This window comes from Pipistrellus kuhlii, unplaced genomic scaffold, assembly GCF_014108245.1.
Source record: "Pipistrellus kuhlii isolate mPipKuh1 unplaced genomic scaffold, mPipKuh1.p scaffold_m20_p_8, whole genome shotgun sequence".
NCBI classification, from domain to species: Eukaryota; Metazoa; Chordata; class Mammalia; order Chiroptera; family Vespertilionidae; genus Pipistrellus; species Pipistrellus kuhlii.
The window spans coordinates 60832526-60849563 of record NW_023425584.1 but is presented as its reverse complement, the minus strand read 5'-3'; the positions used below and the strand labels follow the sequence as shown (position 1 = coordinate 60849563).

Below are 17038 nucleotides of genomic sequence, written 5' to 3'. Positions count from 1 at the left end.
GAGATCCATCCCTTTGCTAGTGTGCTCAGTCCTGAAGAATGAGAACAGGACCCATAAATCCTTTCTGGCTGCATCTTGTTCCCATAATCTTAGGATGCCTTGGAGCCATTCCTGAGCAATTCTGTAGACCTCTTTGGAGAGCTTTCCCAGGTGGCTTTTGTTCTCCTCTATCATACTTCATATCCAGCATGGCCAAAGCCCTGCCTTTTGATTGACCAAGGCAGGGACCATAGCTAAAGGCTTTTAAAGCCTTGTGATGTAGAAATGCATTACACTTCAGCAAAATATTCCAATGCAGAATGTAAAATGAGTTAATAACCTAGGTCCAACCACAGAATGGACATCTCTTTCTTTGGTTGTTCTATCTGTACCCCATATCGCAAGAGTATAGGTTATATTTCCCACTAGGGAGAGCTGTTTTCCTACTCCTTTGAGAGACCTGAGAAATGGGGGGTGGGAGGAGGCACGCACAGGGGGAGGGAGAGTTTTCCAAAATAAATTCACAAGCTCTAGGAAAGTAATTCTTTCTTTCTTATAATAATAATAATAATAATAATAATCCTATATAATAAGAGAGAAGTATGAAAATTAGACTAGGACATCACAACCAGCTCAGAGCATGCCCCCAGCCCCAGGAGACAGATACCACACACCAGGGCTGGGGCAGGCTCTGAGCTGCTGCAGCCCCAGCCTCTGCTCCACCCAGCTCCGAGGCCTCTCCTGCAAGGGGGGGAAGGGGGGGCGGGCAGGCACCCTGCACTGCCTGCCCTGGGAGCCTTCCTGCCCGGGGAGCAAGGCCCCCAGTGGACCCACGGACCCAGGGGGGCGAGCTTTGAGCAGCCACAATCAGACTGTGGCTTAGGCCCACTAAGCTGTCGTTAGGACATCCCCTATGGTTCTGCACATAAAATAGTATCTAAAATTATAGTAAAGATATAGTATCTATATCGTATTCTTCGCTGCTAATTCTGATCACTTGTAAAACATAAAATAATCTTGTTGAAGCAAACTACAACATGATTGGTAATTTTCTTGCCCCAATTAAAAAAATTGTAAACAAGAAAATCTAAATGTCCTATTTACTTAGGCACAGGAATCCAGTACTGAGAAGGATATTTCTAAATACTCAGTTTGCATGGGAGCAGCACGGTTTCAGTTAACGTACATGGGCCATTACTTACTTCGAGAGGAAAGAAGTGATCCAGATCCCAGGGTGCATCATTTCATACCCGACACCTGGCAGGTATTTCCTGAAAAGATCTGCAGCATGGAAAAGTGAGGACACTCGATGGAAACAGTTGGCTCACATCACATTATGGGTTCACCACCCCAAGTCAAGTGTCCTTCCCTCATCATTTACCCCCCTTTACTCTCTCTACCTCCCCACTCCATTTTCCCTTTGGTAATCACCATACTATTGTCTGTGATGCTTATTTTTAATTTATTTTTTGCTTAATCCCTTCATTTTTTCACCCAGCACTCCTCCCTTTCCCCTCTGGCAGCTGTCATTCTATTCTCTTCATCTATGCCATCGAGTACCCAACTATGTCTCAGAAGGAACTGTGAATACCAATTTGCCTGAAATATAGTTGTTTTTAAATTAAATTTTGACACTAACTATATATTTTCAAAATGAAATGTGTTTTTTTTTTAATCTAGAGGGAACTTCTTGATGTGGTAGATAACAATGAATCTGCTGTAATTGTTGCCCCGACATCATCAGGAAAAACCTATGCTTCTTACTACTGCATGGAGAAAATCCTGAGAGAAAGTGATGATGGGGTGATTGTGTATGTTGCTCCAACAAAGGTATTGTGGGCATATGACACTCTGTATCTTACTGTCATTTTCCTCAACTATAATTTGTGCCCTTATTCCTGGGAGGTCCGAGAGCATACAGACTCCAGCACTGCAGTCGTGGATGTGAGTGCTGTGGGCTGTGGGGTCTTGAGCTGGTTTCTTACCTCGATTTCTCTACCTGTAAAAGAAGGATAATGATGCTTACATCAGTCCCCTGATATCCATGGTTTTGCTTTCCATGGTTGTTTTTGTCTATGGTCAACCATGGTCCAAAAATATCAAATGAAAATTTCCCAAAACAATCAATTCATAAGTTTGAAATTGTGTGCTGTTCTGAGTAGTATAATAAAGTCTTGCATTCTGTCCTGCTTGGGACATGAATCATCCAGTGTATCCGTTCTGTATGTGCTTCCTGTCCATTAATCACTGAACAGCCCTCCTGGTTATCAAATTAACTGTCATGGTAGCGGAGTGCTTGTTTTCAAGTAACCTTATTTTACTTAATAATGGCCCCAAAGTGTTAAGTGCAAAAGCAGTGACACTGGCAATTTGGATATGCCAAGGAGAAGCTGTAAAATGCTTTCTTCAAGTGAAATGGCATGGATAATATATAGGAAAAAACATAGTACTGTATATAAGGTTGGCTCCTACTTCCTGGATCCAGGCACTCATTGGGAGTCTTGAAGCATATACTTTGTGGATAAGGGGTTGATGGACTGTGGTACTTTTATTCTAAGCATTAAGTGAGATGATGTATCTAAGTCATCCTTGAAAATGTCTGGGTGTAAACAATGACCAATAAATGGTATCACTCGCCCTTATTTTTTATTCATTTTATTGCTTAAATCCCCTTAGGTCCAGCACTTACTAAAAATAAGGATTTAACACTTTTGAGAATTTTTCTCAAAGAAACCACTTGATATCTGTGCCAGGGTGAAGAGAGGATAGATACACGTTCATAAGAGAAAGTGGGAGAGGGAAAAACAGCCATTCTTGTTTTGGTTCCATGCTCTGTAGAATAACCCCTGATTACTGCAAAAGCTATAGGCTTCTTTCTTTATAGCAACCCGTGTAAAATGATATCTAGAGGCTCTTGGATGAGTCAGAATTTTTCTCTTCATCTTGAAGGGATTTGGCATATTCCTTCCTCTCTTTTTCCCAAGGATAATACTTCATTGCAGGGCTTGAAGATGAAGTGAGAGGAGAAATTCAGAATGCCAGTGTTGGGAGGGATCATCTCTGTCCTATGACCCAGTCCTTTCACTTTATGGATGAGAAAACTGAGGTTCAGGGAAGTTTAGTAATGTGCAGATTATTGAAAAAAACAATTAGAATTTTAAATAAAATTTCATCATCTGATTTCACCTGTTCAAGTATATATCCCATTTATGTGGCATAGATTGTTGCTTATTGTTTTTTTTTTTTTTGCCATCACATTAATAAGAACTGTGATTTATTATACATTAAGGAAAACTTTAAGATGGAACCAGTGGGAAGCATTTGTGCAAGTAATTCTTTTATTGAGAAAGAGTTATAGTCTTAGATGGTTTTGCTCAGTGGATAGAGCATTAGCCTACAGACTGAAGGGTCCTAGGTTCGATTCCAGTCAAGGGCACATGTCTGGGTTGCAGGCTCAATCCTCAGTGTGGAGTGTGCAGGAGGCAGCCAATCAATGGTTCTCTCCCATCATTGCTATTTCTCTCTCTCCCTTCCCCTTCTTTGAAGTCAATAAAAAAAAGAGTATAGATATATAGACATATAGATATATAGATATATAGATATAGCAATAGCCTCTTTGGCTCAGTGGATAGAGCATCTTCCCTCAGACTAAAGAGTCCTAGGTTAGATTCTGGTCAAGGGCATGTACCTTAGTTGTAGGCTCCATTCTTGGCCCCAATCGAGAGGCAACCAACTCGTGTGTTGCTCTCACATCAATGTTTCTCTCTCTCTCTCCTACTTCCTACCAGACTCTCCAAAAATCAATGGAAAAATAGACTTGGGTGAGGATTAAAGAAAAGAAAAGAAAAGGAAAGGAAAGAAAAGAAAAGAAAAGAAAAGAGTTACATAAAATTGCTACTGTACTTTTTGCTTGTAAAGTTGTTCCAGATACTTGTTTACTTTAAATAATTTTTTAGTGTTGTCAATAATTACTGAATAGCACATTGTGTCTTTTATGATTTAAGGCTCTTGTTAATCAAGTGGTAGGGACTATCTGCGGTCAATTTACCAAAGCACTGCCAAAAGGACTAGTGGTGTATGGAGTGTTTACAAGAGATTACCGTCATGATACCTTGAATTGTCAGGTATGTCACCGACATGAATGCATTATAAATAATAAGGCATATTAAGGCACTTTGGTAGGCACTACAAGGTTTTAATCTGAGGATAAATTAAATTCACAATTACCCTGTGAAATATATTTATATTTTAACATTGTTTATATAATTTTTACTTAATAATATGGTTAACTTTCAAATAATTATATTTTCTATAATAAATAAAATGCTTTTCTGAAATTTCAATGTGAGGAAATTTCAAATCTTTCAATGGTGATGGTTTCAAACTGTGATGATTTTATATTCCCAATGTACTATGTGGGAAACTGTTTCTTAATGAAATAAGCTTAACTTTTTGAATATATCAGCCACAACATACATGTGTTACTCACATTTTTCTACAGATATGATGGTTGTTTGAATGGAAATGCTTATATGGACATACTGTGTCATCTAAATATTTACTGATGTTTAAAAAGAAGGGAAGGGTGAGGTTTGGGGGGAGGGGAGCAAAGAGAGGGAATGGGAGATATCTGTAATAATGTCAACAATAAAAAGAAGTTAAAGCTGGAGATTTTAAAAAATCAAGTCAATGTTTTTCTTTTTTAAAAATAAACAAACAGATATTGGTGACAGTGCCTCAGTGCTTGGAAATACTCTTGCTATCACCTCATAATCAAAAGTGGGTGAAAAGGATGAGATACGTCATCTTTGATGAGGTATGCTACCTTCGATACTATTATTCCACTAAATATTTGTATGTACATACAATATATAGCCTATGTATTTTAGTAAACGTGGCAGTCCTATGGAAAGTTATTAAAATAAACATTCAGTTTATGGAAGGAATAGACTGACTGGGTGGGTGTTAAAAGATAGATCTGGAAGGAGTTGAAAAGGGAAAATGGAAAATTTTCTAGAATAAGAGTGGTAACAGTAGAAGGAAAGTATCCCAGAAAGCACTGGACAAACCAATGACATTAGCAATAGGATTTTCTTCTTTAGCCATAGAACTTTTATCTCACAAAACCAACTATCTTTTAGGAGGTACTTTCCTATTAACTATACTGGTCGCATTAATGGCGAAAATGGGTCATGTCACTCGCTGGTTTAAAAGTTAAAGTGCCTCATGTTGCTTGCTAGATTCATTTGATGAATGATACAAAAAGGAAATAAAAAAACAAAATACAAATACGAAATAAAACAAGTAAACAGACAGAAATAAACAAACAAAGGAGTCTGTAAGTTTAGGAAGATCATGCAATTTGAACATGAAATTTGAGTTCTTTCCTAATACATATATTTATTAGTTTCTAACACATTAATGTATTGAAGGTTGTACATTAATCTTAAAGCATTGCTTTAGCAACATATGAAACATTACATTTTTAAGATTCACTTTAAAATATATTTTAATTACCATTATAATTTAATTTTTGGTCCATAGGTTAATTAAAAGTATATTTTAAAAAATTTAATATGCTTTTAAAAAAAAACCTATCTATTTCTAACATAGTTATATTTAGGTCAAGTATATCTTCATTTTTTTTTCTTTCATCTTTTGAAATTCAAATTAATAACTAATTTTCATATCAGCAACACATATTTAGAAAATAGATAAACAAGCATTTTAAATATCATTTCTGCTACCATTAAACATACAAAGTAATGCCATAGCTGGTTTGGCTCAGTGGATAGAGTGTTGGCCTGCGAACTGAAAGGTCCCAGGTTCAATTCCAGTCAAGGGCATGCCTGTGTTGTGGGCTCATTCCCCAGTGGGGGACTTGCAGGAGGCAGCCAATCCATGATTCTCTCTCATCATGGATGTTTCTATCTCTCTCTCCCTCTTCCTTCCTCTCTAAAATCAATAAAAAATATTTTAAAAATATATACAAAGTACTTTGGAATGTACAGGACTTTTATAAGGATACTAGAGGCCCAGTGCACAAATTTGTGCATGGGTGGAGTCCCTTGGCCTGGCTGGTGATTGGTCTGATCGAGACCACAGGAGGTATGCTGGCCATGGCGGGGTTAGCTGTGGGAGCATACTGACCACCAGGGGGGCAGTTCCTGTGTTGAGCATCTGCCCCCTAGTGGTCAGTGCATCTTTATAGTGACTAGTCAACCAGTCATTCAATTAACCTGTTGTAACAGCCACTTAGGCTTTTATATATCAATATATAGATTGTTAAACTTTACTGAGTGATATTTAATAAGATATTCTTTAAAAAGAATAAAATTAATAGAGGAACCTAGGGAAATAGTCCGTTTTATCATTGGAAAATTCAATGTTATGATTATAACTACCCTGACTATGAATATAATTATGATAGATACTTTTTACACAATAGATCATTTTGGACACAAATAGATCATTTTGAAATCTGACAACTAGTTCTCTAAAATTTTCTATAGATTCATTGCAATCGCAATAAAAACTCAGATTCCCCCCCCCCCCCGTCCTTTTGTGATATTTGTATGTGTGACTGTGTGTGCACATTTGAGTTTTGTGGGGATGAAACTGATTACCTGATTGTGAAACTCACATGGAAATGCAAAAGGGAAAAGTAATCAAGATATATTTGAAAAAGAAGATTAATGTGGGCCAAAAGAATTCATTTAAAAAAGATCTAACTTGCTCTATCAGGTATTGGGATTTATTGTAGACCTATGATAATGGAGTGATATCTTTTGAAACATGGATAAAGATATAGACAAATCAACCAGCATTAGAAATAGAACCAGGTATAGACATTTTATTTAGGAAAAATGTGGCACTTGTAACAGTATTGGGAAAAAATGGAAATCAATATGGAAGAAGGAAAAAATAGATTTCTTCCTCACCTCATACACAAAATCAATTTCAAATAGTTTAAACACAAAAATGTAAAAGGCAAATTGATTAAACTTTATGTTCTTTGAAGAGAATATCTTTATTACTTAGGAGTAGAGAAAGACCTCTTAAGCACACACTTGAAAAGCACAAACTATGAAAAACAACTTAACAATTTATATTAAAATCAAGAATTTTTTTTCATCGAAATATATAATTAAGAGAATGAAATTACAAGCCACTGAGTGGGAGATATTTATAATTTATAAACTGGCAAATAATACCTCTCATTCAAAATATAGAAGGATTTCTTTAAAATATTAAGAGAAAAGGCAATCACAAAATGAGATTTTTCAATGTCTAATATACTCTTGAAAAGAAACTGAATAAATTAAAATCATAATGAAATACCCAATGAGTCAGTAAAGGTGGAAATCTGACTGTATCCCTGTTGTGGAGGAAGTGGTGTAATGGGAAGAAGGCCCATACACCGTACACTTTCGGAGGGGAGGGGGTGGGGGGGGTAGGGGGGGTGCTTTGGAAATCCTCTTAGACAATATCTAATGAAGATGACCAAACTTTATGAACAAGGAATTACCATCTGAGTTATATTCTTGAGGACTAGGGGGAAAAAATTAAGATCTTAAAAAATAAGACAAAGAACCTTCACTCATGCTAAGAGTAGCAACTCAAATGTCTATGAAAGTGGAAATAACAAAATGTGAGCCCTTCTCTTTACTTCTCCAAAGTACTTCATAGTTGATAAATGCTTCATAAATAAAGGCTTCAGTAAAAATCAGAAATTAGGCAAGAACAAGACTTTTGAAATTGGGTTCTTTTTCTCATTCTATAAATACTAGAAGCCCGATGCACAAAATTCCTGCAAGGGGCTTGGCCCTAGCAGTCCTGGCTTTGCATGCGTAATAGAGCAAGTTCGTCTCTCAATATATTATTGTCAAATCCAGTTTAATTCTCCTCAAAGTCATGTTGGGACTCTTTGATCAACTTTGTCAAGGGTGAATGAACATTACTGAAAGTGGAGAAAGATGGAAATAACAAGTTCTGGTAGCATAATCTATTAGTATTTGAGGGGCGGGGGGGGGGGGGGACTTGGGAACTAACCTTTTACTGAGTCCATTTAATCACATTGCCAGGTTCACTGTCTTGGGGGAGAAATTGGAGCCGAAGTTTGGGAGCATCTTCTTGTTATGATTCGATGTCCCTTTCTGGCACTTTCTGCTACTATCAGTAATCCCGAACATCTCACTGAGTAAACCTGAGTTTTGTATTTGCTTAATTGCTATTAATGAAAATAATTAATAATTCAGTTAGAGATTATTTGAAGTACTCTTTAAAACAAAAACAAAACCCTCTTCAAGTAAGATCTATTCTCTTCAAATTGTGTTACATATAACTAGAAGACATTTGCACTCATCCTTTGACTAGATGTAACTTACATATGGGTTCTTCAAGAATGTTGTGTGAGAGTGCTTTAATTTTCCCATTTATAGTGTGATATTTGGATTCTCAGAGAATAACAAATGGCAGTTTAGAACCATCCTTCCATTAGGCTATGCCCACTACCTTCCCATGCAAAACACCAAACGTGTTTTTAAAAATGAGTCAACACATATAGGAGAAATTGATGCATTCATTTAATTGGGTAAATGAATTTAATAAGAAACCTCAAAGTGTCAGTTCTTGGTGACTGCATAAAAGTAATAACTAATTAAACTATGTGAGTATAAATATAGTTTGAGTGTGCATAAAATGTAGAGAAGATTTTTATTCTCTTATAATTAATGTTTAATGATTTTTCTCAGAAAACAAATAATGTGGGCTTTTTTTCTGTGATAACAATTTTTTTCTTCATAACTAGATGGTTGGCATTAATTAAAAGATACTGGCAACATGCTGAAAGCAAAATGGAAAATTCTAGTTCATCACAAAATGTCTTGAAAGTTCCAAAGAAACAACAAAGAAAAAGAATAGAAAAGCCATCCTACAGAGTTAGACTGGGTAAGTCTAGTTTATTAGATCTAGCATTAGCTATGTGAACTTCAGTGTTGATCTTCTAGAGCTAAGATTCTTATTTAATTTCCTCTGTATATTAAAACAAAATATACATATTCTCTTTGTCTATGAATCTGTCTCTAGCTTGCTTATTAGTGCATTTTGTTCATTAGATTCCACATATTCTTTCTTTGACCTGGTAATATTCTTAAAGAGAGAGAAAACAATAATAATAGTAATAGTGATACCCAATGTTCCTAATTAATTGTATGCCTATATATCTATTATTTATCCCAGGCCCCATTACACAAGGCATACTTTATAAAAATATATAGAGAAATAAATTATAAAATCATAAATAAATACCAGGAACTGAAAACCATGATCCTATCTAATAAAAAGTAATATGCAGATTGATCATCACTCCAACACACAAGATAACTGCCCCCATGTTGTCAAAGATCCTGCCCCCATGTGGACACAGATAGCTACCACAAGATGGTCAGCTGGGGAGGCCAGTGGGGAGGGGGCCGGGCCTGCAAGGGAGGGCAGTTGTGGGCAATCAGGCCAGCAGGGGAAGGAAGTAGGGAGAGACTAGGCCTGCAAGGGAAGGCAGTTGGGGGTGATCAAGCATGCAGGGGAGGGTAGTTAGGAGTGACTAGGCCGCCAGAGAAGGGAAGTTGGGAGCAAACAGGCTGGCAGGGGAGCAGTTAGACATCAATCAGGTTGGCATGGGAGTGGTTAGGGGGTGATCAGGTGGCAGGCAGAAGCAGTTAGGGGCAATTAGGAAGGCAGGCAGGCGAGCAGTTGGGAGCCAGCAGTCCTGGATTGTGAGAGGAATATCCGACTGCCCACTGGGAGCTGGCCTAAATGGGCATTCGTACAACCCTTGAGGGGTCCCAGATTGGAGAGGGTGCAGGCTGGGCTGAGGGTCCCCCCCGCCCCATGCACAGGTTTTGTGCACTGGTCCTCTAGTATAATAAAATTGAGGACTAAGACCAGGAAGGAAAGTGAAGCACAGATTCGCAGTATAGATATACTGAATCCTTTTTCAAGGTTCTTCCCAATGCACAGCACTGTTTCTAATGTGCTCCTGGCAATGGACTCATGCATAGCTCTTCCTAGGCCTGCTCATAATTGTAAAATCATAATTAGGTCATTGTTTTGAAAGCAAACATATCCTAATGATCATTTCAATCCTTATACTTACAGTGTGGTACACAGAGAGATACAATGATCTAGAGAAGTATGTGTGTTCCCTAAAGGATGATGATTTTATCATTGAACACTATCACCCATGTGCTGCACTTACAGTCAACCATGTAAGTATAAACCACTTTGGAAAATGAGTATGTATCCAGATTGTTAAAAACCTATACATGGGATATAAAATTAATAATTTTTGTTTTATGGTTTTTAGATAAAGAAGTATGGATTCCCTTTAGACCTTGGATTTTCTCGACGGGAAAGCATACTGCTTTATGATGCGATGGTACATGTTTGGCCAGAATGGACAAGAATGCAGGTGTGTGAATATATACTTCTATAGCTTATATCTCTAGTTCTTTGGCTATGAGAGCCCATAAATAATAAGCAAACTCATATATGGTATTTATTCTGGTTTAGATAAAAGCAGCATATTTCCTTGTTAAGAATTTAAACTCCAGAGCCATGGTGCTCTAGAATTGGGCAAATAAGTTAAATTTTCTTTATTATTCCTATTTTCCTTAGCAAAATATTATATCTATTTTGTTGGTTTTTTAAGATTAACTGACTTGTTACTTGTAAAATGCTTAGAATACCTTGCTATGGTAAAAAATTTATATATATGTATTTCTGAAAATTATATATATATATAATATGAATATATATATATATATATATATATATATATATATATATATATACACACACAATATATATGTTTCTAATGTGTTCCTGGCAATGGACTCATGCATAGCTCTTCCTGAAATGTTTGAAATTTCTGAAATGTTCATTTTATATATATATATAATGAACATTTCAGAAATTTTGATTTCTTTCATCTCTAAAGTTAACTGAAATATTAAGAAATTATGTGTTGGTATGTTCTAATGAAAACAGAATAAAATACAACCATTACATAGAGAACACAACTGTTGATCTACCTGCAGTTAACTCTGTAACTGAATTTTGATGACTGCTTGAGAGATTTTCTTCATAATGGTGGCTATGGAAAACTTTAGGGGGAAAAATGATGACTTAATTTCCTTGGTATTTGTGGTTCATTTTCAAGGAGTTAGAACCTGAAGAATTCAGCTGCTTCAAAAATAAAATAATCATAACGAGGGCAGATGCCAAGAAATATGAAGAGAAACTAAAAGAGGAAATCATTCATTGGAGTCAGCTGGACCCAAGCAAGGTAATTAAAAACATTTAGGATTTCTTTAAATTTAAGATTAATATGAAATGGATCTGATGTCTTCGTTTAGGTTCAGAAGAATCAACCATAAAGCTTTCAAGGATTTGAACATGAATACCCCATTGCCATGTCTTGCTCTAGCTTAAATTTAGCTAGCTAGATGTGGAAAAATTAAAAAAAAATCATTACTTGAACTCTAGCTTAGAAAACCCACACCTGCTGGTACCACATATTTTCTGAATCTCAAGTTGAGCTATTGCTTTTCCTAGAAGACAGGACTTCTCTAATTTCTGACACCAGTGGATCATTACCATGATTTTCTTCTATAATATTTTTCAAAGGAAGATATTTTGTCTATTTTACTTTTTTAAATAGGTGAACACTCAGTTTCTTTCAGTTGCCAACAACATGGATAGTTAAAAGAAATTACAAGTCTTACTTAATTGATCTTACTATAATTTCTATTCTCTGACCTTACTTTATTTGTTATGATAAAATCCTAACATTTTACTTCCTGAAAATGACTTCTACAATATCTCAATGGTACAAGCAGTGACACATGCCATCGTTACCCAGGGCTGATTCAACAGACAGTTAGAAGGAACAGAATATCCTCAAACTCATTTACATATACTAACATGTAATATCGAACAACCTTGACTGCTTGGGGCCAAAGTCATGGTTAGGATGTGATCACTTCATGATCAGCGTGGTTCAGGTAATGGAAGCAGAATTTCTATCCATCCATATTTTCTGCATTCTCTTTCCACATGGGAAGGTTTTGTTTTGTTTTTAAATTTTAATTGCACACAGGCTTGGGCAGACTACCTGATCTGCAAGTGTGAAAACCAACTAATGTCAAGAATTGCTACCATATAGATAAAGGTTGTCAACACTAGCTGCTTATAAAAATGCAGCTTATTAAAATTTCTGATTTGATTGGCTTTGTGTGGTGCTGGGGCAATGGAATTTTAAAACAAAATTCTATGAAATTTCAATATGCAGACATGGTAGAGAATCTTTGGCCTATGATTGCTATTATCTGGCTTTTAACATACTGGGATATATAGACACCAGCCTAGATAAAACTTAATTTTATTTACTCCTGTTGACTCATCATATTTTAGAAGGTGGCCAATCTCTAAGCTCTAATTAGTTCCATCCAATGTACTCTCCCTTAGGCACAAATGATATATTTCTTTTTCTTAGAGCTTATGACATGCCTCATGACAGTAAGCTGTGCCATTCATAACATGAAAATCCTCTTCTCATCTGTTGTATTTTGTCTAATAATTTTGTTGGCATTTTACATTATTTTCACCTAAAATTTTAGTTTTAAACATTTTCCTTAATTTTATGTTATTGTGTTTAAAATATTATTTGTAGACCGCTAGGATGTACTGTGCTCTGTGTTCACCCTTTTAATAACCAACATTAATTTGTAACCATCTCTGTCCCATTCCATAAACCCCATGCCATGATATTACATAGACATGATTACAATATTGTAGAAATATGTCATTCAAGTTTTCTTGGATTTTAATTTTATTTAAAAATGTGCATTATTTAGATATAATTTCTAACTTACTCCATGAAAATGTACTAAACCTTACCAATTTGATTATCGGTCTCAAATGCCTGTGATTATATAACCTTTTCTTCACAATCACAAGTATTTTAACTTATCTTTTACTTTTAATTTTATTCAGGTGAATCAGTTATTCACATACCTTAAGCCTCAAACTTTTGACAGTGCAGAAATTGAAAAGAAAAGGATGTTTCCCCATTTTGTGGAAAAACTTAAAGAAATGAATAGGCTGCCTGCAATATTTTTTTCGTAAGTAACATTTCTTAGCATTATACTTAATAATGTATGAATTCGAAGAATTTTGAAAATAATCATTGAGAAAGAATATATATAACCTTTGATTCATAATAGTAGAATTTTGAATTTAGAATATTTGAATCTAGTAGAATAGTAGAATTTAGAATATTTGAATCCTCATTTGAGTATACAGTATGTTTTTATTAATTCTAGAGAGAGAGAGATACATCAATGTGAGAGAAAAATATTGATCAGTTTCCTCCCTTATGCTCTCTGATCAGGGATCAAACTGCAACTAAGTATGTGCCCTGACTGGGAATTGAACCCACAACCTTTCTTGGGAGGCACAAGAGATAATGTTCCAACCAATTTAGCCACCTGGCCAGAACATATTTTGAGAAATTATAACTCTATTTATGTTGAAGTCATACTTATCATACCAAGGTAGGTATAGGATGAGAGAAAAGAACACTTCTCACTAGATTATATTTAAAAATCCTAGAATTTCTGGCCCATCCTTATTAGGAAAATTCTATATATCATCAAAGTAAGATAAGGAATAAAGGATAAATAGAGTGTGCATTTGCCAAAGAGAGCATGTACAGTAACACACACATGCATAATATATACACACATATGACCTTGCTGTATTTTTTGTATGGGTTTTTTGCAAAAGTGGTCACATCCAAACTCTTCACTAAAAAGGAAAGACCTTCACTCTGCTAGTTCCCTTTTTTCTATTTTTGCTTAAAAGCATTAAAAGAAAAGTGAGCTGGGGCTTAATAGCAACATCAAATAATTAGCAATCATGTTTTCATTATACTTAAAATAATGATTTTCCTTTGGGAAATATTTAATCAATCTATATGAATGAAATGAATTTACATGACTGCCCTTAAGGAATTGATATCCTTGGAAGAGTGGTTGTATATGACCTTGAAATAGTTAGACTTAATAGTTTAGCCAGTAAGTATATAAACAGTTACTCAACATTTCAGAATTCAAGGCATTCTGTAGGTGCTAATAGACAGTATGAGGAGATATTTGTCACCTCTGGAAACATAGGAGAGTAAAACAGTAAATTATTAATTGTAAAGTCTGTCCCTCAACAGTATAACATAATATATACATTTTAAATAAATGTGTGATAAAGACATTAGGTGCTTCAAAGTTTAGTGGGAAGAGAAAATAATGGCTAACGTGGTTAAATACATTTAAAAAATATATATCTTTTTATTTCAGAGAGAGGAAAGGAGGGGTAGTGAGAGAGAAAGAGAAAGAGAGAGAGAGAGGGAGTCATTGATCGGTTGCCTCCTGCACATACCACACTGGGGATCAGCCCACAACCGACTGGGAATTTAACCATGACCTCGGGATTCATAGGTTGATGCTCATCCACTGAGTCATGCCAGCCAGGCTGCAAAGGGATTAGGTATCAAAGTGTATATATTCTAAACAAGAGGAAAGGTGAGGAAATCTACATCTAATTTGTTATATTCCATTTGAAACAAAACAAGATTTACAAAGTGAAATTAAAGGTAGATTATGAATAAAACTTATATGATTTTATATATATATATATATAATCTCTCTCATATATGTGATAGAGCTATAAGTAATATGAGATGTATCTAATATATATTATATATATAAGATTGACATGAACATGCAATTATTAAAAATTCTCATATATTTTTAATTTAGATTTAACATTCACTTAGTGGAAAATTCAGCTTCACGACTTCTTACACATTTGGTAAGCAAACAAGTTACTCATGATGATCCAAATTCTGAAAGAGAGAAGAAAATTTTGAACAAAAAACTATGGAAAGCAAGAAAATCTCAAAGAAGAAACATTGCTGCGTGAGTATTTTTACTTGAGTGTGAAATTTTAAATGTTTAATAAAATGCATGGGTGTTCAGCTGCTTTTATAAATTATAAATTCAAACTTGTTTTTATAACATAATGTGACTTTTTCTCTTTTTTTTAATATATCAAGTTAATTTATTATAGTTCACTTTTGTGGGGACATCCAAGAGAGGATTTTTTGAATATTTTAGTAATTATACAATAGTTTATAATAATTGTCTTCGTTGTAATAGCTTCTTTTCTTTTTCTTAGAAATGCAAGTTATAGATTTGTTTCTTAGAAATTGCAAATTTGCATATTGCTAAAAATAAATAGTTTATAAAGATAGCCATTAGAATATCAACCAGCTTATTAGTCAGAACAAGTTCACTAACACATTTTTCTTTTAACACAACAAAGGAAATATGATTTTTGCATCTTGATGCCTTTATTGCCATGACATAAAGTGCATAAGCATATAAATAAATGCCTGCCTTTTTGTTTCATTCTAATGTACAAATTAACCTGAAAAATATTATGTATGAATTTTTGTTACATAACTTTGATAATAGTTACACAAGTCTCACCCTCCTTAGGATTCTTTTCTAGCATTTATCTTTACATTCTCTTGAGAGAAATAATAACCATAATACAATAAATTATTCTTTTTTTACTGTTTCAGATTTATTTCTGAGATAGGGGTGTTCATATAAAATGGGTTTGGGTCTTAGGGTAACAGTTTAGAGAGGATGACTGAGACAGCCCAATGGCCCAATATGCTGGTGACCGTTTCTCTGTATGTCATTTCACCAGAGTAATGACTTGTTAAGAAGTACTCCAATACATTGCACAATGCTAATATTGGCACATATTGAAAATCAATTACAGTATGTGTTTAAAAGAAGAGAGTAGCAAATAAAATTTTTCTAACTTCTTCAACTATTAAGAATTTGCATTTGTATACAGTTAGTAGGATAATTGAAAATTTCCATCATATTTAATGTAAAAAATATTGTTCCAATAGATATAAAAAATAAATTAAAATTTGGTTGACATGAGATATGGGAAAGGTCCAGGAGGTTTTTCTTTTTCATGTTAGATGAATATTAATGCATATGTTTAAAGTGTACTTAAATGGTAAGTTTATAAAGAGACAATTGAGGTAATTAAGGCCTGATGAATATCCTCTGATAGAGGCATTGTGTTTGAGGTTTGAATTACCTGGCATTTATATACATAACCTCAAACTTAAAAAAAAGAAAAAGCCAGAACTAGTGTGGCGCAGTGGATAGAGCGTCAGCCTGCAGACTGAAAGGTCCCAGGTTCGATTTCGGTCAAGGGCATGTGCCTTGGTTGCGGGCACATCCCCAGTGCGGGGTATGCAGGAGGCAGCTGATCGATGTTTCTCTCTCATCTATGTTTCTAACTCTCTATCCCTCTCCCTTTCTCTCTGGAAAAAAAAAGTCAATAAAATATATATTTAAAAAAAATAAAGAACATGCTACAATCAATATATTTACTCATTTTCCTATTTTTCATATTCAGTTATTTTAATTCAGATTCATTGGCTAGAATTCAAAGAATCATTTTATTACAAGCTGAAATAAAGGAAATTAAAAAAAACCTTAAGAAGCATTATGCAATTTCTCCAGACTGTACTTACACTGACCGTACAGTTGTGGATTATCAGGTAAGAGAAAAGAAACAAGGGTAATGCAAGTGTGTGTATGGACTTGCTAAGGCTGCTGTAGCAAAGAATCACAGAATGAGTGGCTTAAACAACAGAAATTTACTTCCTCCCAGTTCTGAAGAGTAGAATCTGAGGTCAAGGTATTGGCAGGGTCACTTCCTTCTGAGGGCTTTGAGGGAAGGATCTGTCAAGGTCTTTCCCGTTGGCTTACACATGGTCATCTTCTTTCTGTATCTTCATATCTTCTTTTTTTTATGAGTCTGACTTCAAATTTCCTCTTCTTATAAGGACACTAATCATATTAGATGAGGGCCCACTCTAAAGACTTCATTTTAATTGAATTACTTTATA

General features: G+C 35.0%; 1 protein-coding gene across 2 annotated transcripts in view; it reads left to right on the top strand.

Moving 5' to 3' along the window:
• Positions 1 to 17038, top strand: part of LOC118711448 (probable ATP-dependent RNA helicase DDX60) — a 74834-nt gene that overhangs the window by 33253 nt on the left and 24543 nt on the right. For both annotated transcript variants that reach the window (XM_045576597.1, XM_036424537.2), the window contains exons 16-27: positions 1088 to 1243; positions 1660 to 1809; positions 3984 to 4103; positions 4700 to 4795; positions 8064 to 8179; positions 8789 to 8928; positions 10135 to 10244; positions 10343 to 10447; positions 11198 to 11323; positions 13033 to 13160; positions 14853 to 15011; positions 16543 to 16687. In XM_045576597.1, the coding sequence (XP_045432553.1) occupies positions 1088 to 1243; positions 1660 to 1809; positions 3984 to 4103; positions 4700 to 4795; positions 8064 to 8179; positions 8789 to 8928; positions 10135 to 10244; positions 10343 to 10447; positions 11198 to 11323; positions 13033 to 13160; positions 14853 to 15011; positions 16543 to 16687 (1551 nt within the window). The remainder of the gene's footprint in view (positions 1 to 1087; positions 1244 to 1659; positions 1810 to 3983; positions 4104 to 4699; positions 4796 to 8063; positions 8180 to 8788; positions 8929 to 10134; positions 10245 to 10342; positions 10448 to 11197; positions 11324 to 13032; positions 13161 to 14852; positions 15012 to 16542; positions 16688 to 17038) is intronic.